Raw genomic sequence first — 25,724 nt, 5'->3', positions numbered from 1 at the left:
CGCGCTGGCTTATATGTGGCGCCACGCAAACTTCGCGAGCGAGAGCGCCGCTCAGCGCGCAGACATCTCGCGGCCGCGCTTGGTAGCAGCGGGCCGCGCCAGGCGCGAGTGGTGGGGGGAAGATCAGCGTCCCACCGGTATAACTCGTTAAACCATATACGTAGCCGTAACGGGGTTTCATCGTTCCCTCCCCCAATTTGTCCTACGGACAGCTGGACGCGTTCCCCTTACCGTCCAAACACTCTCCTGACCCCTTCCCACAAATCTCGTTTCGATCGGCCACTGGAGCCATTTGGAAGTACAGCCGAATTCTGTTTTGGTTACCAGTAACCACTATCGATGGCGGAAGTTTTATGTTGGTCACTCTAGGACATCATCCATTTGTATTAATATTATTACGAATAATTTGTATTTATGAACGATATACAATGAATTATACAATTTATATGTTTTAATCAATAAAAACACATATGTAATAATTATATATATTATTAACTGCTTAAGGCATAAAATCGGTATTGAGTTATACAAATAATAATTTGTGTAAATTCTCTTCTGATAAATTACACCGCCGATCTTGCAAATGAAATGAATGCACTTGGCGGAAAAATACCGTCGTCCATGTTGATCACGAGGATCCTGTCGACACTTCGGCCAGCTTTTGGTCATTTTCACAGCACATGGGATTCGACGGAGGCGACAAAGCGGACGCTGAGTAATCTTACAACGAGATTGATGACCGAAGAGCTTCGGTTGCAGAAGAAAAAGAACGAGCCGGAAGAAACAACGGTGGCTTCAATGTCCCATCTGAAAGTGTAACCGAATTCTTCGAAAAAGATCGATTCTCTGAAGAAGAAGAAGAAGATACTAAGCTGTTTTACGTGCGGATCAAAGGAACATCTCAAGAAGAATTGTCCGAAGCAGCGGGAGCAGAAAAAAGACTGCAGCCAATCGGGCGTGCGGCAGGCGTATGTGGGCAATACTGGTCAAGGAAGCAGTGAAGACTGCTGGCTGATTGACTCCGATGCATCCGAACACATGACGAGTCAACACAGCTGGTTTACCGAGTTTCGACAGTTTTCAGTGCCTACTAAAATTCAAATAGGTAACGGTGAGCAGCTATCAGCGCTTGGACAAGGTAAGATTCTGATTGAAACGTATTTCGACGGAACGTGGATTCCAGGTATGCTGTATGATGTATTGTTTGTGCCAGACATGAAACAAAATCTGTTTTCCGTAAAGAGTGCCGCGAAAAGAGGTGTAGCTTTTGTAATAAGCGACAGAGGGCGCCGGTGTGAATTTCTGAGACACGGTGCACTAGTGGCGACTGGTGCGGAGGCGGTAGATTGTATAGTATCAATATGCGAGTTTTACCTTCAAAACCAATGTGTGTCGCGAATCAACTCGATACGTTACAGTTGTGGCATGAGCGCTTAGGTCATCAAAACCAAAGGCACGTCCAAATCTATTTTGAGCGGAATGGGGATCGAGGTGACCGAGGACCGCGAATTTTGCGACGGGTTTGTGTATGGTAAACATCATAGGTTAAGCTTTGGCGAGAGAAGGGATCGTGCGACAAGACCGAGAGAGCTAATACATTCGGATGTGTGCGGGCCGATGAATGTACAATCGCTTGGCAAACGAAGGTATTATGTGGTCTTTAAAGACGATTTCACTGGTTATCGCAAGGTTTATTTCTTATGCGAAAAGTCGGAAGTAAATAATAAGCTTGAACTTTTTTGCAACGAAATTAAAACGCAATTCGGAGAAAATATTAAAGAACTGCGTACGGATAACGGTGATGAATACGTCAATAAAGATGTACGGCTCCTTCACGGTAAGATAGGTGTAAGGTATACGGTCACTGTCCCATACACCCCTGAGCAGAATGGGAGCGCTAAGCGCGAAAATCGGACGATTGTGGAAGTGGCGCGGTCGATGTTGTATTCGAGATCGCATTTGCCTCAGCACTTATGGACAGAAACTATGAATTCTGCTGTCTATGTTTTAAATAGAACGGGTCCGACAAAAGTAGCAGGCAAAACGCCGTATGAATTGTGGTTCAGTAACGAGGCAAGTGTCGATCACCTAAAAGTTTTCGGTACTGAATGTTTCGTTCACATACCGAAAGAAAAGCAAAGGAAATTGGATAAAAAATCTTTTAAGGGATATCTATTTGGCTATCTTGTCGGTGTTCAAGGCTATCGTGTATGGGTTTCGGAATTTTGCGACGTAGTTGTAAGTAAGGATGTTCTGTTCAAGGAAGAAAGACACTCTACCACTTCAATGGAAATCGAAACAGGGCCGATATTAAATAAAGGTGTAGCGAAACCTGAAGCCAAAATGTCAAGGAGCGAGCCTCAAGAAGAAAGTAATCCGAAGGAAACTAACGACACTAATGACACCGACGGCGCCAACGGGAGGCGACTTCGAGATAGAGCGAAAGCTATGCAGAGGTGACAATCTCGGATGAAGCTGAAAATTGGAGAATGGCTATGATCGTGGAATTGCAGTCGTTGGAAGAAAACAACACATGGGTTCTAGTCGAAAAACCACAAGGAGAAAAGATTCTCAACAATCGATGGATATATCAGGCGTACGAAAAACGGAGCGAGACAAAGTATGTATCACGCGTCATCTGTCTCGTACCGTTCCTCGCTTGCTTTCAGTCCCTCTGACACGCTGTCGTTCCATCTCGCTCTCGCCTTCGCAGAACAAGAGCGAGTCAGAAGTGGTGGGGATAGCGCCCAACTCCAGACATGTAGGCCAAACCGAGTTCTTAGCGTAGAAATACATACATCAGAATAGGTGTGTTAGGTCGGAAAAAATTCATGAGTTTTATTGGTCAGAACATTGATTCTTTCTGGATAGCTTCAACTCGTATTGATCTACGCATAACTTCGTAACGCTCACAACTATACGCTAAGAATAAACAATAGCCACACGGCTACGTTCAGGCGGAGTCGAGCAGTGTCCTGTTACCCCACCATACCCTTCGTGGGCCCAGCAACTTCAACTGCCAATCCACGATCGTCAGGTGGTGGTGGCTGATTTCTCCTCGCGCGCTGCTGGCGAAACCGAACTCACTGACCAATATATATAAAATGGGTTTTAGAACTTTTCGCATCGAATGTTATCTTCACGCGGTTTATGCGTGCACCCAGCGAAGTATTTTCTTCCCTCTCTCTCTCTTACACGCACGCTATACCGCTTCCTCCTATAGGCGCGTGTAACGTCGTCTGTGCCCGATGCGTTACTACAAGTATCGAATTACCGTGTCGGCGTTAAGGACGCTCGAGCCATCACGCTGGTCCCTCGACGTCGAAAATACTCGGAACCATACCCGAATAAATATCGCTCTATGTTTTCGTCGGCGGATGTTTGCGTGAACGCCGAATTCGTTCATGGTGATCATGGTGATCATGGGGCTGGTGCGCAAGTTAGATGCGCCCCCAAATACTTGGAACTAAACGTCGAATAGTTATCGCTTCGCGTTATGTCAGCGTAAATTTAATTTGAAACTGAATAATGTATCCACCATTAAATCGGGAAGTACAATTGACACTGTATTTGTTAGATATTTAGATAAATTACAATCAAATACATTCATTTCATACTGTAGTTATCATAAGCCAATTATCTCTTTATTGGAGTATGAATCTAAGTATGGAAACCTTGCAATAATAAATTAAAATAATCAATAATCATTAAATATGTATATTCATTGAGAATTAACGCACAAACCTAGACGTAACTGTTTCTTATCCGGTGTGTATGTAGATTTGGCGGAAGTAAGTTTCACTTGTGTAGTGTAAAATACACACTGCTTTTTTACTATTTTAGTGAGTAGAACTGATCCTGAAAAAATATTCCACATTTTTATAAACATCCTATCTAATAATTGAATTATGTTACTGTTGAAAATAATTCTGCATATGCATATCAATATTTAAATATGATTCGTGACAAAGGACAATGTTAAATCCCACAGGCGATTACTGACCTACGAGCGTACAGCGATGGATATACACCTTCCAAAAGATCTCGCCAAGACGAATCGATTGATGCCATTTTTAACTTCGAAATCAGATGCGATAAAAATGGCCTCAAATTTTGAGATTTTGCGGTTTTGAACAAAAGAAACCGGTAGTAAAATCCCATCCGGCCCGAGGGACCTCGGATAGGTACCTGAGGGAAACCCGAGTGATGTAAGCGATACTCTAGCAGGTTAGGGCGGCAAATGTGCCCCATGGCCCTCATTTCAGGGCCACGTTGGGACTGCATTTATCGCATGGGCCCTATTCCTAATGCTCAGTACAAAATCGCCAATGGATCAGTGGCCCATGGAGTAAACGCAGGTCCATCTCAAGCCCTGATATGAAGGTCATGAAGCACATTTGCTGCTTCAACCTGCTAGAATATCCCTTACATCCCACTCGTTTTTCCGCAGGTGCCTACCCGAGGTCCCACAAGCCGGATCGGATTTTACTGCCAGTTTCTTTTGTTCAAAACCGCAAAATCTCGAAATTTGAGGCCATTTTTATCCCATCTGATTTCGAAGTTAAAAATGGCATCAATCGATTCGTCTTGGCGAGATTACTCCAATGGTGCATAGCAATCGCTGCACGCTCGTAGGTGAGTAATCCCCTTTGGGACTTAACATTGGCCTTACTGTATTATAACATATACCTACATATGTACCTTTTCAAATAAATACTTTACATATTTATATATGTTTTTCTTCTTCCTATAATTTGATTGATTTTTTAAAAAAATAATTACAAAATTACATTTCATTCAAGGGTTCGAGACTTTTTAAGTGTGGATATTGACATAAGCGGTTTAGAAGTAAACCAGTGCGATGCACCGCTGCAAAATAATGAGAAAGAAGTCCTGAGTAACCAGATAATATCTTTTAGAGGAACGCACAAGTGTCATAATGACACCACGCAGGTAATTAATACTTAATATGTAATAATTTAAATTAATACCAGCAAACTTTTAAAATTTTCCTCATCGATGAATAATTCCAACTTTATTTACTATTATTGAACAGGGTAAATCTAGACAATGCGCCGCACTTTTAAAGAAAAGTAAAAAAAATATATTTTTCAGAAATTCTTTATTTTATCGATGAAATCACATTCATTTTTAATTTTTCTTCACAACTACTCCTTTATTCATGATCAAAATGTAATAAAAAATAATTATCCTTTGTAACCTTAGGTAGAGCATTTTGTAACACATCCATGTGACATAACGCCCCTACATAAATAAGTTACTACTTTATATTATTCGTAATGAAATATTACAAAATTTTAAACCAAATCAACAATTAATAGAATTAGGAACACAAATGAAATAGTATAATTTCTAATATCATTTCTATTCATACTTAATTCGGAATTACTTCTTGAAAACCTATTTAATGAAACATTACCGGCTAACGTAAAGGTATTGGAGAACGGATGTTTCATTTTGAGTTTCTCAACAAATTTGTAGACCCTTTCTTTAACATCCCACGATCCGGAGCAAAACCCACTTTCTCTCATTCTTTTATTTGGACAACAAATATTTTCTCATGTTCTTTGCTAATCTGTCAAACAACATAGAGGAACTTCAGATTTTTCTGTGATAAGATGCCTTCTTGGTGTCCTTGAAGGTATATTGAATACTCTACAAGCTTCGTTAACCCCTATTTATTTGGTTTTCACCTTTGCCATTCGAAAATTTGATTTTTCGGGCCCACCCTAATATACAGGGTGCTTATAAAAATGTGGAACATTTTCGAGGATCAATTCTACTCACTAAAATAATAAAAAAAAGTTGATATATGCATACCTATGTCCGATAATGCTTAGTTTTGCAGGTACACCCATTTTTATATTTCGTAAAACACGGGCCCTATACACCTAATAAAGTGGCATTTAATGAAATTCCGGTGTGTTTACGCGAGTCGATGTATTGCTTATCATTTGGACTTTGTTTTTTTAAAGGCACGGTGGAAAGGATATGAATAATGTATTAGGCCAACTGACGAACGCGACAGTCTGTCGGTTTCCCTTTAACAGACACTTCGGATCGGTGTTTTACGGAATATAAAAAAGCTTATAACTGCAAAACTAAGCACTATGAGGCATATGCGTATACCAACTTTTCTTATTATTTTGGTAAATGTTTACTTTTGGGAGGGATTCTTCGGTTTCAATGAACATGACATATGTTGTCAAGGCCATCGTTCTGAACAACATTTCCCTCTAAACTTTTTGGCGCTCGGCTTTAGTTTACGAAATAATTGCAAAAAAATTCACTTAACACTAGAACCACCGACGAGTTCACAGCCGACGGTATTACTATTGGTTGGGGCACGGGAAGAGCGGGGGACGCGTGTCCGCTTGCGGGCGCGTAAAGCATGGTAGTGAACCGATGTGAGATTGGGGATGTTCAAAATGAGACTGCGGTTATAAGCATCGCGCTATGAGGTCAATATCGCTATTATTGTCAAGGTCATCATTCTGAACATTTCCCTTTAAACTTTGTGGCGGTTGGCTTTAGTTTACTCGATATTCTGAACAAACTGTAGTTAACACTAAAACTACCGAATATAGGGTAAGGGCAGGAGCTTCTGATTTCAAGAGCTTCTCAAAAGTAGGGGAATTTGTTTTTATTTTAATAAAACTGACATGCGGGGACGAATGAACTAATGCATAATCATATTTACACAATGAAATGTAACAAAAATCAATTGTTTTGTAATTATAGTAAAAAAACTGAAAAGAGTGAAAATCGGTCGTTCAAAAAAATGTGTCCTAATATGGAACACCTAAGAAATTTTTAAAGAAAACTCGAAAATCTTTACTTTTTTTTTTACTAAAAATGAAGATTTATTAAGTATAAGATACAACTAAATATATATACATCATTTTTGGAATTTATTTCTGCTTTCTGCGTTTCCTACACGTTGGGCACGTGAATAATACGTCGGAAGCCCCACATTCTTCATGTGCCCACTGAAAGCAGCGAATACATTGGATCTACTTTTCATTGTCATTATTTTTATAATTACCATCGCAAAATAAGCATTCCGCATCATCGTCGTCATCGTCATTATCAACTTCATTTATGTTACTCGGTATGTTTCATAGTAGGTTTCATATCAAAACTGCACAGTACAATGTTACACATGCAATTTAGCACACATCAGAATAGTGCACATACAATTTAGAACACATGCCATTTATAGTGCACCTACAATTTAGGACACATGCGATTTAGGATACAGAATATAGTGCACATACAATTTAGAACACAGGCAATTTAACGCACATTTTTTAAGTGCCCATCAGGATGCAAAAAACATAACTTAACATTAGAATTATCGAGTTTAACACATACCCACATCGGTTCGCTACCATGCTTTACGCCCCCCCCCCCCCGCCCTAATCTAGCCCCAACCAGTACTAATAGCGTCGGCTGTAGAACAGTCGACGGCAACGAGAAGATTGTTGTGTTAGTAACGTCTGTATAGGCCAGAGTTAGGAGCGATGGGGCCTAAGTGTGGAGGGGGAAACACCTACAGGAGCGGTGGTAATATGCGCAAGAACTGACGCCAGCGCCAAGCCAGTCAAGGGGCCCCAACGCGAAGCCAGCCACGGCCAACCGCGTCGACAATCTATTTCCCGGCAACGCTGGTTGACAGTGGCTGGCTTCGCATTGGGGCCACTTGACTGGCTTGGCGCTGGCGTCAGTTCGTACACACATTACCACCGCTCCTGTAGGTGTTTCCCCCTCCATCACTTAGGCCCCATCGCTCCTAACTCTAGTATAGGCAGATTTCAATGTACAATTATGCCAAGTTTTTTGCGAATATCTCGTAAACCAAAGCTGAGCGCCAGAAAGTTTAGAGGGAAATGTTGTTCAGAATAATGACCTTGACAACATATGAAGCTCAAAGTCATCGGAGAATCCTCTCCTAAAGTAAACATTTACCTTTATTTTAATGAGTAAAACCGGTCCTGAAAAAATGTTCCATCTTTTATGAACACCCTCTGTATACAGGGTGTTCGACTGCTGCTAGGAGAAACTTTATGGGGTTATTCCAGACAACAAAATAAGACGAAAATCAAGAATAACGATATTACGGTTAAGACTCCGCTTGTTAGTTATGAGTATTTAACGATATGCCTAAAAGCAGGCTACCCGCGTGCAACGGTGCACGCGGGGAAAGTCCGACGAGGGGTCGGGCTCTGTCGCACGGTGTCACTTACCTCAGAGAAGCTGCGACGAAGTTTACGACAATCGGCATGGCCACACGATCTGCGATACTTAAGGGGCTATAACCGTTTGGAAGTGTCAAAAATCGATTTCTTTTACATATTTTCATAGATTGATGTTTTAGGAATATTATAAGTAAAGTCCGATGTAAACATTCGGAGGATTGACGAAGTTACAAGCATTTGAGTGGAACATCCCAGGTAGCACGGGACGGCCCGACCGATCACAGCGGAAGTACATTTTTCATTACGGTGGCCCAAAAAGCTCGCGCTACGTTCGACCAATTCACTTCCAATTTTGCATGCAGAATCGTAATAAAATTCCACATCTATCTATGACGCCTCTTTTTATTCCGCTTCTCCATTTATTATTTATAAAGGAAAACGTGGACTTTTCTTTTAGAAAAATCTAATTGTATCCAGTGATCTCACCATGTCCGCATTTTTCACAATCCTCGTCGTAGATCGATAGCTATTAATATATTTTATAATTTTTTTTACTATTTTTGATTTCAGACACGACATACAGCTTTTTTCCACCCTGTAGCTGTCTAAAATCGAGGGAGTTTTTGATATGTATCCATAACTTTCGAAAAACAATTACTTTTTAACTGAAACTTTTTTAAAAGTAGTTTATAATACTTTGTAAACATATTACAAAAACGGATAGTCTTCATCAAACTGTTGACTTGTAAAAAAATCAACGAAATGTACACATTTCGCGAGCGTTCAAATGGGTATACCCCCTTAATCCAAAATTAGAGGGTATCGTTGAATTACACTAGATCTACCAACATGCTAGAATCCAATGCTTCCACTATATCCACTCTAGTCAATTACGTTATCGAGACACCCTACGCAGGAATCACAACACTCCCAAGACATAAAAAAAACAATCAGATCTCCTGCACTAAAACGTGTGAAAAAAATTAAAAACAAAACAAATTTACTGCACTGACACACGTCAAAGAATTAAAAAAATGTATATAAACAAAATTTATGTTAAACGATTTGATTAAAAATGCACAAAAAACTAAATTAAAATGCACTAAAAACTAAAAAATAATTGTTTTCTTGCACTTCAATTTTGATGGTGTTAATATCACTTTAAATAAACTCGTGGAGCAACATGTGCAACCAGAAGTTGAAGTTTCGGTTGGCAAGTGGAACATCAGCAAATACAGTTTATCAATTTTATATCACATCACAATCTGTATCCTGTAATTAAAACATTTTGTTTGTTATGAGCCGAGGCTGAGGGCAATGAGAGTGGCGGCTGCGAGGCCGAGGATTGAATTTGTTTGTTGGAGTTTGTTAGTAGCGGACGAACCGGGGTCTGGTATCCCCGGGAGCCGCTATAAGGAGGTTAGATGTCGTGGACGAACCGAGGTCTGGTATTCCCGGGAGCCACTAGGAAGGTAAATTTTCACGGTCGAACCAGGGTCTGGTATCCGCGGGAGCCGCTAGGAAGGTGGATATCGTGAACGAACCGGGGTCTGGTATCCCCGGGAGCCACTAGGAATGTTGGTTGTCGTGGACGAACCGGGGTCTGGTATCCCCGGGAGCCACTAGGAATGTTAGTTTAGCCTCGTAACTTTATAATGCGATACCCCTTGAGCGGTAAAGGGGTATCTTTGTGGGTTGGTCTCAAAGAGGAAATTCGGATGATGATTGAAGAGAACACTGAATTTATAATTAGTAATTATATTCTGTATATAATCTCAGTCTTTTACAAATGTTTAAGTGTTTTTGTCGCGGTACCTAGGCCCACCTCTCGGTTTTGACGCACTGGGAAATGCTGGGGTCTCAAAAAATAAGAGTTAACAGTCACAACACCTATCAGCAACTCTACGTACTGTATGGTAGAAGTTGGTACAATGCTCGAAGGAAAATACTACTTGGTCTCGCAAGCCTCTTTCGTCTACGCGTGTTAGTCTTGAAATGAGCCCCCGAGTATTGATTCGTGGCCCTTTTTATATCATGAAATTCGGTAAAAAAGTAGTGGGGATATGAATACCTTCATTGCCTTGATTACCTCAATAAATGGTGTATTTTCGGTAATCGCGGTGCAACTAGCATCCCGAAGTCCAAAAGCAGCGACTTTTTGTCGTTTTCGTAAAGAACGCGAGTGTCTGATTTCAAGTCGTTTGGATTTGTGGTTATGGGTTATATTTATTGATAACTGGGTGATTTTTTCACCCCCTCGGGGCTCATTTTTTTTTTTAAATATTGTATTGTCATCTAAACTACGCATGCTTGCAAAGTTTCAAGACAATTGGATAGTTGGAAGTTGGTTAAATATGAGTTGCGAGATTTGAACCATACATACAAACAAAGGATTGAAGCTGAATAAAATCGTTTAAAAAAATACATCAAATTTACCAGCACTAAAAGTCACCACGAAAAAAAAAACAAATTCGTTAATAACTCTTAATAAATAAACTTAAAGTAAGATTTTTCGACGTAAAATCGCGGGTCGACTGAATGTTTGTCTACTTCGCGATGTGTCAATGCTTGTTCACATAACTTAACATCGGCAGAGGCTGTGTTGACTATGCGAAGCACCAAAACGAAATGCGTGTCTATGAAATGCGGCGCGGTTAAACTGACCGAGCCGTACCGCGAGCAGGTAGGCCCAAATTCCTTTATAACCCCAAATGTGGCAGAAGTTTCGGAGTTGGTTTCTTTCCCGTTTATTGCAATTTGAAAATACTTGAACTTCCTCTGCATCAGTTTAGGGGAATTCGTTTGAGTTGATCGCAGAAGACGTCAGTCTCACCAAATTCTTCGAACGCAGTACATGAACCAAGCAAGCATGCAGATAAACTCATTCAACTGTTTTCTCTTGGTCGTGCTCATATTCAAACTAGCTCTGTCGATATTAACTTATTTCAATGAGTAACGAAACATTGCGAAGTAGACAATCATTATAAGAGTTTTCAGTTTCACTTGTCTGAGGGTATATAAACCTATTTTTTTTTTCGCGTGCAGTGCGGATAAATGTGTGTTCTGTTTTATTTTTGTCACACGTTTTAGTGCAGGAGATCTGATATTTTCTTCATTTCTTTGGAGTTGGCGTGACTGTGTGTCTTGTGTGATTTCTGCGCGTGTGTCTCGACAACAGAATTAACAGTGGACATAATGGAAATAGAGTAGACAGATCTGGTGTAATTCAACGATACCCTTTAATTTTGGATTAAGTATCGCAGAATTGTATAGCGCCTGACATATCTTGCGTGCATCTCTGCGCGCGGGTTGTCTGCTTTTAGGCTCGACCGCAATATCATTATTCTTGATATTCGTCTTATTTTGATGTCTAGAACAATCCCTTAAATTTTCTCCCAGCAGTAGTCGGACACCGTGTATGAAATATCGTTCCCATACAGGATGCGGCTGTCGAGTATTTCTAGATTGCGATATATGGCTCTTATCGTGACAAGGTTCGGTCACCACTGTTATTTATTATACTTGTGCAGCGTCTTCCAAAATAATGAGGCAATCCGAAACATGCAAATTGTTCATGCAAAGGAAATTAGAAAGTCTTTTACCGTGTTAGAATTCGGGGTTTCATTCTCAAGATATTAACAGTTGAATATTAGCGGTGAACCTTCCGGGCCGCGCAATTTATAGCCGAGTCAGTTGAGTGCGTGGTAGTGTACGCTAGCGCGCAGCGCGGGAGGCACGCATAGATACAGGTTTACACAGACAGTAGAGTCGACCGCTTCAATCCATTTTCACGGTTTGAACCAGCGCGGTCGGCTCGACTGTGTTTGTGGGTCTGTATCTACGGGTGCTTCCTGCATGTGCGTGCCAGCAGCCACTGCTCCGCGTTCAGTTGTTTTGACTATAAACTGCGTGGCCCGGAAGTTCCATCGCTAATATTCAGTTGTGTAGCTTTCGTGGATTGAAATCAAGGATACTTGCTGGACAGACAAGGTTTATTTGGATTTGGTGGAAATACATGGCTTGATTGATGAGCCAAGGCTACAATTTCAAGAATTCCGACGTTGTGTCTCGCTGCGATTATACAATTTACGGGACTCTAGTGTGCATGCGGCACTTGACTTTATTCTAACGAGGCGTCCAGGAGTTACTCTGTACTCTCCCGTTTGATTGGTGTCCAGGTATTGTCGCCGGACTCTCCATATCGAACGGGATTCCAGGAATATTCCCCCGTGCTCTCCTCTTTCAAAGCTTGGGCATCTAAGAAAATGCTCTGTACTCTCTAGACCAGGCCTGTGCGGGGATTTGCTCGCACGAACAGCCGCGAGTTGCTCTTCGCTCTCGGAGGCACCGAGCCAGGCCCAAGCTGTGATGCCAGATCGGGGACGGGTTCCCTCGAGAATTTCCCCCACCTCGCGCACACTACGCCGGAGCAGCGCGTCTGTGAGCTCAGCGCTTCGGAGTCCAACTCACGGACACGCAGCTCCGGCGTAGTGTGCGCGAGGTGGGGGAAATTCTCGAGAGAACCCGTCCCCGATCTGACATCACAGGGCCCAAGAGCGAAAGGTCTTCTTGGTGGGGAAATCTGTGAACGCCACTATCCCCACTCTTTTACGACTGCCGCTCTTGCCGTCGCTCTTGCCTTCGCTCACAACCACCCGCGGCTGCTCTTCGAGGGCAAGAGCAAAAGTTGGACAGGCCTGCTCTAGACTCTATTCTAATGAGGCGTCCAGGAGTTACTCTGTACTCTCCCGTTTGATTGGCGTGCAGGTATTGTCGCCGAACTCTCCATATCGAACGGGCGTCCAAGAATATTCTCCTGTACTTTCCTCTCTGAAAACTCGGGCGTCTAATGAGATGCTTTGTACTCTCTCGACCGACAGGCATCCAGATATTTCCGCCGACTTCTGCAAATCGGTCGAGCGTCCAGGAATAGACTCTAGTGCGCTTTCTCTCCTGCCGGAGTCCCTATCGCCTTCTCTCTCAGAACAGTGAAGAAGAAAACGCCCTTGATGATCTCTAATTTATACACGAGCATTGCTATCCGCAGCCACAGAAATCAACAGACACGTAGGACAGTGGGCCGGATTCATTTATTTGGTGCCATCTGGGCTTTTTTTAAGATATCGGAATGAAATTGACAACAAAAAATGGGATAAAATTATTCCTTTCTAATGTGGTATAATTTAATATTTTTTACATGTATTTATTTTTCAATTTTTTCCACTTAATTTTATTTAAAAAAAAATGAAAACTGTTCATTAGGTACTTTATTTAACGACCCTTTCAGTGGTTTAAATCGAATGCTCGGGAAACTTTTCGTTTCCAAGTTATAAGGAAAAGTCGAAAAATAAAGGATGCGGCTAAATACCGTTTTGTTTAAATTGAAGACCAATCTTTTGCGCTAAACATCATCTTCTATTAGTAATTAATGTAAATAATCTATTAAAAAATAAATCTGAATATAGTCGTGGAACTTGCGACATTTTGTGAAATTGATAAGGAATATCTTTCAAGTCCCAACGAGTCCCGTATTTTAAACGGATGGAATCTGTTTAGTGTACCTTCCTCTATACCAGGCATCGGATTTAAGTGAACGCAACGGCCGATTTTCGAAGGCAACGCCTCCTTTCTCCCGCCACGCGTCTCGGCCCCCGCGGCGGCCTAGGTTCGTGGAGCGCCTCAGGCCCATACTATATGAACCGCGCGTGGTGCATTGGGACGACACCGTATCAATAGGTTTCCACATCACCCATGGGGGTACTATCATCGATGCGTTTTTTTTTTGTCAGTGTAGACCTATTCCACTGTGTCGCGCGATAAAAAATGGATTGGAAAAACGCGTTTTACTATCAAAATTTTAAATATGTTTGGGAAAACTAGATTTTCACGCACGTGCTGGGCAAATCTAAAATATTAACGGGGAGGCTGGACGACGTTGTACGTATCAACGTTGAAAGCGAGGAATCGTTTAGCCGTGTGCGCTGTTCTGTCTTAATGCTACGTATTTTCGAGAACGAACATTCGCACAAATACGTTGATCCGCACATGGAGAAAATTCGGAGCGCGAAATTCCTAAGTTTGAGTTTCGGGTATGTCGATTCTTCAAGTGTTTTCAAGAATTCGGCTCCTTTTTCTTCCCTCGTTTTCAAAGAAATGTCGTGCTGAAGATCGCACAGTTCTTCTTGATGCTCGAGGGCTTGTTCCTCCATTTTTGCGGTGAGGGGATTCTCAAAGAGAATTAGATCATTTCTGAGCGAATCGAAGTCAGTCAATTTTTTATTACATTTAAGTGAAAAAATTGGAAAATAAATAAATAAATAAATATAAAAAATATTAAATTATACATAATTAGAAAGGAATAATTTTATCCTATTTTTCATGTTAATTTCATTCCATTATCTTAAAAAAAAATCGGGTGCGTTTGTGCCGGGGGTACGGACGGGTAACGTGAATACGTGTACAATGTCCCCCAAGAGAAGGTTTTCCTGTCGCCGTGGTCAGGAAGCAAATCACCCAAACAAATAATTACTCCATTATAATTTTATTGATCATAGGCCTGTGGTATGAGAAATATGATATAAATGGCATAGACGATACATCGAGATTTCTGGTGAATGTTAAATCAATACAGGTACTACCTAGAGTCGTTGGAGGAGTTTTGATATAAGAGAGGCTGAACTCGCTGTGCATAAAGTGGCACATCGTGCGGTCTTGCGACATTCTTGCGTTCCCCACAACGCTTAACTCGCTCATATGGGGTTTCACGGATATCACTGGATTTCCGGCGAGATGTTCTTTCCAACCGTGTAGGATTTCTATATTTCGACTTGGCTTTTTGTCGGGTATAGTCCGACATCGTGTTAACTTTTGTTAATTTTTAACTTCAACTCTATACAACTTCACCATAACTACTATTGCGAGATGAGAAGAAGCAAGACTACCACCAAGCTGAAATGTCACAGGGGCAAGGGGAATCGCCCGCACGCGTCAACGTATCCCTTCCAACACAGTTCGTCCCGTGACGAAGAACGCAAACGAAACCAATCGCAACAATCCGCGGATATGGACAGCCGCTACGAACCGAAAAGTAGGACTTCTTGGAGGGGATAAGGTGAAGCGAGCGGGCGATTCCCCTTGCCCCTGTAACATTTCAGCTTGTGGTACTCTTGCTTCTTCTCATCTCGCAATAGTACTCGTCACTAATGTTTTATGTAAGGAATTGATTCTATATCTTAACGATAGCTGTCGATTGAAATTAAAACGAGCGTCGTAGCTTCACTGAGACAAAAGTTATATTGCGCGGAAGTTTCCAGACGCGGCAAAATGAACCCAAAATGATGACGCGCCCCCCTCCGCCGCGCGCGATGCGTTACGATGCTCACTTAGCGCAACAAATTCTTTGATTCTTTGGCTATCGAGTGGTGTAATTGGATTTCGGATATATACCATAGATTCGGAGCTGCAATGCCAAACTGTATCCCCCGATTTTGTTATCATCGGATATTCTGGAATGCCCCCCGGTATGGAAGCAAATTTAAAGACGTATTCACATCAAAAGACCCAAATAGCGCTAAATAAATGAATCCGGCCCACTGTGCGTCGTTAAGCAACAAGCCTCGCGGGCCGCGGATCCGTGCCCACATGTCTCTGCTCACAGGCGGCCTACTACCTACTACTACCGAAGCTTCTTTTTCTGCATACTAAAGTTTTCAATATCTCGAGAACGAAGCCTCAGGTTCCAAAACGATAAAGGACTTTTTCATTTCTTTTTGTATGAACAATTTACATATTTCGGATTGTCCCATTATTTTGGGATACCCTCTATACTTACCTGAATTTATCGTTTGGTGTTTGATTGGGCGCGTCGAGCGTGCGCCTACATATGTGCCGTGTATGTTGGCCGGATATCGCACCATGGTATCGTGACACACCATCTGAAACTTTACGAAATAATCGCGTGAAATGATTAAAATTGGTCACCTTGTATATGGCAGGGAGCGGTTTGAATAATTTTCTAGAGAACTAAGAGGACGGTGACCTGAAAAAGTTTAAACAACACTGCTGTGACAGATAGTTCAATCCAAGAGGTGTTGATTCTGTGTGAAGAAATAAGTTATAAATGTAAAGTAACAATTTTGATTTGAGACTTTTTTGAGAAAAATGTCAAGGATATGGTTAGAGAAAGACTATATAGGCTTGTGTATAAGAAAACGCTTATAATTAGTATATTGATATAAAAGTGGATATGAATACAGTAACTTGCAAGGAAAGCACCAGACTTGGCTCGCAGCGATTTCCACGAAACTTGGTGGGGTGATACGTCTACAGGGTATCCAAAAAATGGCGGAGTTCCTTGAAATGGGTGACTCGGGGGGTGATTTGAAACAACTGTTTCCTTAGCGAAACTATTGTCCGAAGCATCGTTAACGAGATATTAACAAAAAAAAACCGCCAATCAGGGCGTGAGCTTTCCGCACGAGTTCCCGCGGTAGCGTTGGCTATGCGGTAGGTGGCTGTCCTGTACTATGAATAAGCAAATCGACATGCATAGAAGGAAACCGCGCAAAATAACGAACGAAAAAGACGTAACATACAAAATCGAACTTTTCATCATCTTTTGGTTGCCATTTAAAGTGAATATAATGATTAAAGGATAAATCGAGGAAAATCATGTCAAACGCAAGAAGACGAATACACGGTTTTTTTTAAAAGCAGAATCGAAAATGATAATTATGTGAAGTGAGAGGATAAGGAATAAACAAATTTCCTTTTGTTAATATCGTACGGATGAAAATGTAATGTAACAGGAAATGAACGAAAAGTGATTGTAATTCTTTATTGTGATAAAAATCCCTAATTCAATAACGGCCAACACTGTCGCTGATAATGAATAAGACTGTTAAAAAATTCCGAAGAAAAATTTATGTACGGAAATTTGGAGAACTATCGCCGGAAATTAGCCATAGCCTGCGTTAAATTTAAAAAATAATAATCACCAATAAAGAAACCCTTCCAGAAATTCATCTGCAGCTTGAAAACCTGGGTCACTAGGTCATTGAACCGATTGCGTCCGGGTTAATGTATTGAATATTCACTTCACTACACTTCTACTAACACTGATCACTTAACTTTTTTTCATGGAACGCGTTGTTCCTATGATATAAAAATTAGTGGAAATGAATTTTCACTTGGCGTTCGGATACAAGCCAAAAGAGGATCGCACTTTAGCAGCAAATCAAGCTTCGAAAATGCTTAGTAAATTAATAGTTTTTAAGCCTTTAGTCTGCTGAGAATATAGAAAGAGAAATTAGTGAATAATTAAAAAAAAAAGTAATATCCGCACCGGGATTTGAAGTCTTGATTTTTCGCTTGCGCGCCAAGCGCTTCGATGTCGGGAAAACGAATTCTCGCCGGAGAGCGGTGGCCAGGCAGCGCGTACGGCACACGGATGGAGGGACGGGTATGCTTGTGTGGTGCGGTACGGACGCTAGGAGGGGGTACGCTTGGTCGTGGAGTGGTGGTAGCGGCCGTGGGACAAAACCCACCGTTCTGGCATCACTGGTCCGAAGGGAAGAGAAACAGAAAGTTTTCGAATTGTTATAAAGAAAAAAATGCATACCATTCCCGTTTCGATGGTTCGTTCGTTGCACTTCTGCAAAGCATGTGTGTTTGGAAAATGAGCTGGGTTCTTTTTACCTAAAGCTGAGATTTCCAATGCGCGGCTCGCTGTGGCCGCCGCATTGGGAATCCCAGCTTTAGGCCTCATATCCTGGTTCGAGTTAACTCATAATGGAACGAGAGAAACTACTTGAGGATAGAGAAAGCTCCTTGGACAAAATCCTGTCAGTTTGTTAGCAATCACGTCAGAGAAATGTTTTCTACACAAGAGTATTACGCGATGTTCTGAGTTTATGCCCAGAACAACGGAGACGCCACCGCGATAGAAATTCGGTAGCTATGTACTGATTATATAAAGCCAGTCGGAAAGAATTTATTCATACACCTAATATTATTTTTTAAATTTAGTTGTGTTGGCCGTTATTAAACTACGGATTTTTACATCAATAACGAATTACGATCACTTGTCGTACATTTTCTGTTACATTACTGTTTCGTTTATGCGTTATTTGAAAACGAAATTTACGTATTTCTTGTCCTCTCGCTCCAAATAATTATTATTTAAGATTCTGTTTAAAAAAAAAAATTGTTGTAGCCCGGTTTCCTTCGATGCGTGCCGACTTGCTTGTTCGTACGTTCGTAGTACAAGCGCAGCCGCCTACCACGTAGCCAATGCTACTGCTGGAGCTGGGGCGGAAGGCGCGCGCTCTGATTGGTCGGGGTTGTTTGTTAATATCTCGTTAATAAAGCTATGGGCAATATTTTCGCTAAGGAACAAGTTGTTTTAAAATCACCCCCTGAGTCACCCCTTTCAAGGAACTCCACCATTTTTGGGACACTCTGTAAGATGAACTTGGCTTTGCGCTGGCGTCGAGTCGGTAATGTGTGCGTGAATTGACGCAGGCCCAGTTGATGCACACATAACCACCGCTCCACACAGGGTACGGCGGACTCCGGCTCTCGCTGATGGAGGGGAACACCTAGGCTGTGTTCCGAATCACGCATACTGCGCATAGACTGCAGGCAATGGTGATTGGTGGTTCATGCAGTGAGTGAATAGACTGCATAACCTAATTCGTAGAATTCCCTAGAATCCTCCAACTTCTAGCGCATGATGCGTGCAGCAACTACAGAAAATCAAACCATAGGGAGCCAATGCACATAATGCGCGCATGCGTAGTTGTTTGAATTCGAATACTCCAATCAGGTTATGCAGTCTATACGCTCACCTTATGTACCACCAATCACCATTGCCAGCAGTCTATGCAGTCAATGCGCGAAACGGAACACACCCCTACAGGAGCGGTGGTTATGTGTGCATGAACTGCGCCTGCGTCAATTCGCACACACATTGCCGAATGGACGCCAGCGCAAAGCCAAGCTCATCTTGGCGTTGATTGGTTTGACGTCACGGCGTCATCACGCGCATGCTCAGACGCCATCTTGAGCAATACGATCAGGGCGCCACCTTGACCGAGTTTCATTTGCAATATATTCTCATTATGAGAAAATTAGTTTCGCATACTTCGGTATGTACGAGTAATAAAGTGATTCATTCAAAACCACTGTTGGCATAGCGGGAAGCGTCGGAGACTTTAAATTTTGATCCGGGTTCGAATCCTGTCACACGGGTACATGTTTTTTTGTAATATTTTGTCACCAGACTATGCGATTCTTAGAAAGGTTATACCTTTTTCTCATAATTGGCTGAATATCTACGACTGAAAGTACAATGATGCTGTATTATAGATATAGACGTATCACCCCACCAAGTGTCGTTGAAATCGGTGCGAACCATGTCTGGTGCGTCCCTTGGTAGATCCTATCGTAATATTGTGAAACAACGACAGAAGACAAAAAAAGCATCGACGAGAAAGTAGTGCGCTTCATAAAAATCGCATTCCCACACGTTGATTGATCCGCGCATTATGAATGTATACTTAACAAAAAGTTTAATTTAATATCCATTAACTACGCATTTAACTAATAAATAATTGGTAGATGGATTAAGTAAATAAAATACAACTGTGAATAAAATGATTCCGTATGCAAACATGAGTAAATATTATAGAATAATTTTTCTCTGATTGGGGAAAAACAGTTTGGACGTTGTTTTGGTATTGTTTTCAGTGTGAATATCAAAGTCCATATAATGTTGGCGTCGGGTCTGGCTGGACAAAGGGTGCGTATGTATGTAAATGTCGGAAGGGCTATTATAGCATCAGTCAACATCGATCTGGATTTGACGGGATTCTTGTTGAAGGTCAGTGGAGGCTTTCTGATGGCTGACGTATGAAATTTATGTTTTAATTCATGTCAATTATCAATTTTCAGCTGCTTGGAAAGAAATGCAACGAAATGTAAGCGATTCTTACACAAAGGTGTTTCGCTGCGTACGTTGCGCACCAGGATGCGCTTCATGTAAGGGGCCCGAACCTTGCCTAGCTACTTACAACTGGCCATTTAGGTACGAATTTTATGAAGAAACCACTTACATTAACCACTAGTCGTAAAATTGCTGATTTCAAAAGTTTCTTTACTGTAAATACAGGATGTTTGACAATTTTCTAATTAAACATTGGCAGTATATCTTTTGGTTAAAAATAAAATAGCAGTTTTATATAAATATGCTTTAAAGGATTGTTTAGCAAAAATTGGAATATGGACATGTGGAACTCTTATGTTAGAAAAGATTCAACAAAATTCTCCGGCGGCTACTCGAAGGTTTTCATCACAAAAGCCACATACGAAACAAATATTTGCATATATTTAATTTCAAAATATTTTAAATAATTATTAGTCCACTAACAATTAGTGATCATACTCAATCTCTTCAAAACGTAAACACAACATGACTAGCAGTTTTATATGTCTCACTCTCTATATTCTTGATCTCTATGATACTAGCAGGTAGTCTGTTTATCATTTCTTTTACGTTTCATATTTCCGTCAAAATTGTTGTACAGGCTTCGTTTTTAGTTATTATTATTTAAATATTTGGATGAAAAATGCCCGATGCACAAAAAAAAAATAACGATGCATGAGTAATAACTTACCTCGCAGAAGTAGCGCTAGTGCTTTTTTAGGGCAACTATATGCGGCCTGACTGATCTATGCAACGTGAGCCGCTGATCTCCGAATTACCTTGCTTAAGACGTTTCTGACCTGAATTTTGAAACGTTAATAACGAGAAAACAAAGCCTCCACTGCAATTTCGTTACTCTTAATTTTGGTCTTATTTTATTACGTAGAATCGCCCGGTTTATTTTCTACTACCTGTTACCGAATAAAGTTTTGTCTCGTTATAAGTCTCTCCTTTGGAGAAGAGGCCGAATGTCTAAAGATGCGATTGCACGACGCGTGGCTCAACAAGTCGCGGGCGTTTTGACGACGCGGCTAGCCAAAGCTGATCGTCCCCACGCCGCATGGTTCGCCACGAAACTCATTCCGCATTATTTGCTATAAAATTAATAATAAAGTAATTAATCAAGAAAATACAATAATAACATTGTTCAACAGCTCATCAGCTTGTAACATTCAATAGCAGTTTCTTATAGATTTTTGTGCGCTGAATACGAATCCGCAAACCGCTTTTCGCCATCCTCCTCAGTTTTCAACAAATTCGATTTTAAAAAAATGCAAATTTCCAACATTGAAAATCTTTTTGTGTTCGAACAGTAATAGTTATTCGGTTGGTTGTGCCGTCAAATTATTCTATAACCCCCCCCCCCGAATGCAACGATATTAGTTATTATTTCATTGTGAACATTTAAATATCTTTAAACATCGACCAAAGGAAAATGGACATCCGAAATGCACAATTTTTGCAGATATCTTTCAATGTATTTCAAAAAATAAGGGGCTAGTAGAAAATTTGACTGCTCCATATGATGCAGCCGACATTTTTCCTCCAGAAAACATAAACAGAAGTGGATAGGCGCGTTGTGTTTTCAATACAGAAATGAAATAATTTAGCAAAACATGCGGCGCCGTCAGTAGTAGTCGCGTGCGACTGTTACAACTTGAGCGAAATGTACTTCACTTTCGAAGTATTGATCACGCTCGATTCAAATTAAAGAAATGGATGCCTTTGGATTAGCGGAAATGGGTTCGACACTCGTGTGAAGAAGAAAAGAATATATTTTAACTCCGATTCAGCTGACACAGAGTTCTTCCGCGAATCACAAAGAAATCGGGTCGAAGCCCGAGGCCGAAGTAGGAGCGTAATCGCGTAGAGTTCAACAACAGCAATTAGCGCATGTTTACAGTCTTGTCGCGCGGACAAGAAGGCAGCGCTACCTCGCGGATCGCCGGTAGAGAACGGTACCCGGCCCCCCACCGCGCCCGCGGCCCGAGCTACTCGGTCCACCCGAACCACGGGAACGCCAAGATCGGCCGGGCCGACCACCCATTGGTCGCGCCAGAGGTGCCAAATACAACTAGTCTAACGGTTTCACTATGTACATCTTACAAACTAAAATATGTATAATATATATATATATAAAAAACAGTTATAAAATTTACATTGAAAACACGTCTCCCATCATTATCACGTCATCGCGAACTACACACAGTTATAATTGTATTATAGTGCCTTACATATTTATTTCTATCGAGGGAATTATTTTTTTTAACGAAAAAACATAAGTTTATAGTAACATTTATATTTTATCCTATAAAATTATAATTATAATTATGATTTCAATTATGTGTTTATTTGTGTTTGTGTATAGAACGGCGGCAGACTAACAAAAACCAAACAATCAAACTTTGAAAATGCTTTGCAAATTAATAATTTTCATGATTTTGTTCTACTAAGAAGTTGGAAAGTGAAATTAAAGAATAAGTAAAGAAAAAAAATAAAACCACTGCACTGAGATTTGAACTCCCAACCTCCTAATTCCGACTGAAGTTCTGGTTTCGGCAACGTGGATTGTTGGAGAAAAGAGCAGAACAGGCAGTACACACGGACAGGAGGTCGGGTTCTACTGTGTGTGTGGGTATGTATCTACGCTTGCCCCCTGCGTGTGTGTGCTAGGGGTTACTGTTTCGCGGCAGCTGTTTCGGCTTTAAACATCACGAGGCCGAAATTCCACCACTAATATTCAACTGTTATTAACTTGAGAACGGAGTCTCGGATCCGAAAACGGTAAAGGACTTTTCGATGTCTCTTTGCATCGGAATATTGCATGTTCCGGATTGTCCCCCAATTCTACGACACCCTGTATATTTGCATATGGAATAGAACTGCACAATTCATTCTATGCATCTGAAAAACATTACAACTTAACGTTATTTTACAAACGAAGTCTATATACATCTATGCACGACAGCGACGCACTTCTCGTACCATTCACATCAAATCACGCGGGCGGTTTCGTGCTTAGCGTAAACTTGACCTTTTTTCGCGCGGACATCCTGAGGTCAGGACGCTGTGGTGTTTCCGCGTTTACAGGAATGCTCAATTGTAGGGCTGCGTCGACCACTGACGAATCATTACGGTCTTCCGATACAAAGTACTGTGCTTTGCCGAGATGCTGTCCGCCAGAACCACACAAGGGCAAGGAGGATGCTTTGCTCGCACCACATGTGTTCCGTTCGCTCTGCTCGTATTCATCGATATTGTCGCGTCTACCAATAGCGACCATACGTGTGCCCTACACGTTGTCCAATCCTTGCTCGTATGGAACATAATTGTGGCCTTAAATACGCGTTGCCAATGCGCTATCATTCCATTAGAGGTAGGATGATAGGGGCTGTGCAAATCCGCTCGCACCCAATCAACAGAAGCGCGGAATATAACCGGCACTCAAATTGGGACCCCTTGATCCGTGGTGAAAATCTTGGAAGCATCATAAAAAAAAATCCACGTATCATAAACAGCTCTAGCAACAGTCTGATTTGACGTTTCCATCAGAGGGATGGCCTCCACCCAACGAGTAACTCGATCTGTCATCGTCAGTCAGTACGTACAGCCGTTACACGACAGCAATGGACCAATGATGTCCATATTGACTTGGTCGAAACGACCGTCGAGAGCCACAAAATGCCGTGGGGTCCGCTTAACGTGTCGGAACACCTTTGTCTGTTAGCAATCGGTACACTGTTTGCACTAACGTGCAATATCGCGGTGCATGTCCGGCCAGTCATGTCGCTGCCATATTATGCGATCGGTTACCCTCGCTCCCGGGTGCGCTGTTCTATGAAACATATTGAATGTTGTTCGTGCAAACTTGACGGAATGTATGGGCGAATGCACTCGCCAGACATCTCGCAGAATATTGTCGTGTCGGCTGGAGGGCTTAGTCAATCGAGGGCACGAGCTCCGTCCCCCGCGAGCGCCTCGTCCGCTCTTCCGGGATGAGGACGGCTACCAGCCTAGCTGGTTCAAGACGCGAGTACGCTAGGGGGTGTGTCGGAATTCTGGTTATCTCGGTCGAAGTGAAGCACGGCGAAGGCATAGGCTACGAGAAACAGCGGGTTGGTACCGCTGGGACCAAAGAGGGAGGATCGCCCATCGTGCACTTCAAACCAATGAACAAACTCCGTAAAACCCCGGGCGATCACTAGGTACTCTAGCTCCTCTGTCAATGACGGTCCGCATCCCTAGTAAGGTCAACGTCCGCAAGCTAGCTGGCCTATAAAAAGCGAGTGACGCGAACGGGGAAGACACGTTAACAGGTTATTGCACGCCTTGCCGTCCCGGGCCTCTATGGACTTCACCCCGCATCCACGGCCGCGCGGGGGCGCTGGGGCAGTGAGGCAGATTAGCTCTGGAGGATACCATCTCGAGGCGGCACGAGCAAGAAAGCCAGGAGCAGCGATGGAGGTCAGCCGGCCAACTCTCTCGTGTCAGTCTCAACTAAATCGACTATTAAGAGTTATTAGTTTCAATTGTCTGAGAGTGTGTGTATCTGTATTTTTTTCGTAGCGAGTTTTAGTGGTGGTAAATTTGATATCATTTTTAATTCTGTGACGTGTGTCAATGCAGTAAATTTAATTCTTTTTAAACTTTTTCACACGTTTTAGTGCAGGAAATATGATTTTTTTTATCTGTCGGGAGTGGTGTGATTCCTTGCGCATGTGTGTGTCGATCACAGAGTTGATTATAGTGGATATAATGGAAAAATGCATTTTAGCGAGTTGACAGATCTGGCGTAATTCGATGATACCCCTTTAATTTTGGATTAAGTGTCGCAGAATTGTATGACCATGTTGAGTGTCATAAATTTTGTCACAGCTTCCCTGAGGTGAGCTAACCTTATGCGACAGTGGCTTTAACTACCACTGGTCGACCCCTCGCCTGATTTGTCCCGCGGGCCCCGCTGCATGCGAGTTCCCTGCTTTTAGGCAGATCTTTAACGCTTATAACTAACTAACGAAGTCTCAATCGAAGTATCGTTACTCTTGGTTTTCGTCCTATTTTGGTGTCTAGAATCACCCCTTAAATTTTCTCCCACCTGTACTTGAACACCCTGTACACATCATGGGCATGAACCACGGACACAGATCGCAATACAGGATGTCCCAGAATTGAGGGACAATTCAGAACATTATCCTGATGCAAAAAGACAAGGAAAAAAGTCCTTTATCGTTTTGGAATCCAATGCTTCCTTCTCAGTAATTAACAGATATATTGTCGTTGAGCGTGAAGGGTCCCCGACTAACCGCTCTGCCGAGCTAGAAGCTTTCGCTTATTGCGACAGGTGTTGGGGGCGAACAACCACTACGAAGGGAGGAAAATAGTTAAGGAAATTTGAAGACCACGCTTGACTCGATGGGATCACCGTAAGGAATTTTGATATAGGGTAGGCCTTGAGGTCACGAATTATATACGTTCGCAACCGAGGGAAACATACCCGTAAGGTGCCAGCAGCAAGCGGCGCA

The 25,724-nt window shown here is 42.0% G+C and overlaps 1 protein-coding gene across 2 annotated transcripts in view; it reads left to right on the top strand.

Annotated features, from left to right (window-relative positions):
• The window catches only part of LOC143378482 (putative G-protein coupled receptor CG31760), a 187,622-nt gene that overhangs the window by 122,958 nt on the left and 38,940 nt on the right, over window positions 1–25,724 (top strand). For both annotated transcript variants that reach the window (XM_076830256.1, XM_076830257.1), the window contains 3 exons: window positions 4,803–4,953; window positions 19,968–20,100; window positions 20,172–20,304. In XM_076830256.1, the coding sequence (XP_076686371.1) occupies window positions 4,803–4,953; window positions 19,968–20,100; window positions 20,172–20,304 (417 nt within the window). The remainder of the gene's footprint in view (window positions 1–4,802; window positions 4,954–19,967; window positions 20,101–20,171; window positions 20,305–25,724) is intronic.

Source organism: Andrena cerasifolii, chromosome 2 (genome assembly GCF_050908995.1).
Source record: "Andrena cerasifolii isolate SP2316 chromosome 2, iyAndCera1_principal, whole genome shotgun sequence".
In the NCBI taxonomy this organism is placed as follows: Eukaryota; Metazoa; Arthropoda; class Insecta; order Hymenoptera; family Andrenidae; genus Andrena; species Andrena cerasifolii.
Note: the sequence above shows the minus strand (reverse complement) of the source record. Positions and strands in the feature narration are given on the sequence as shown.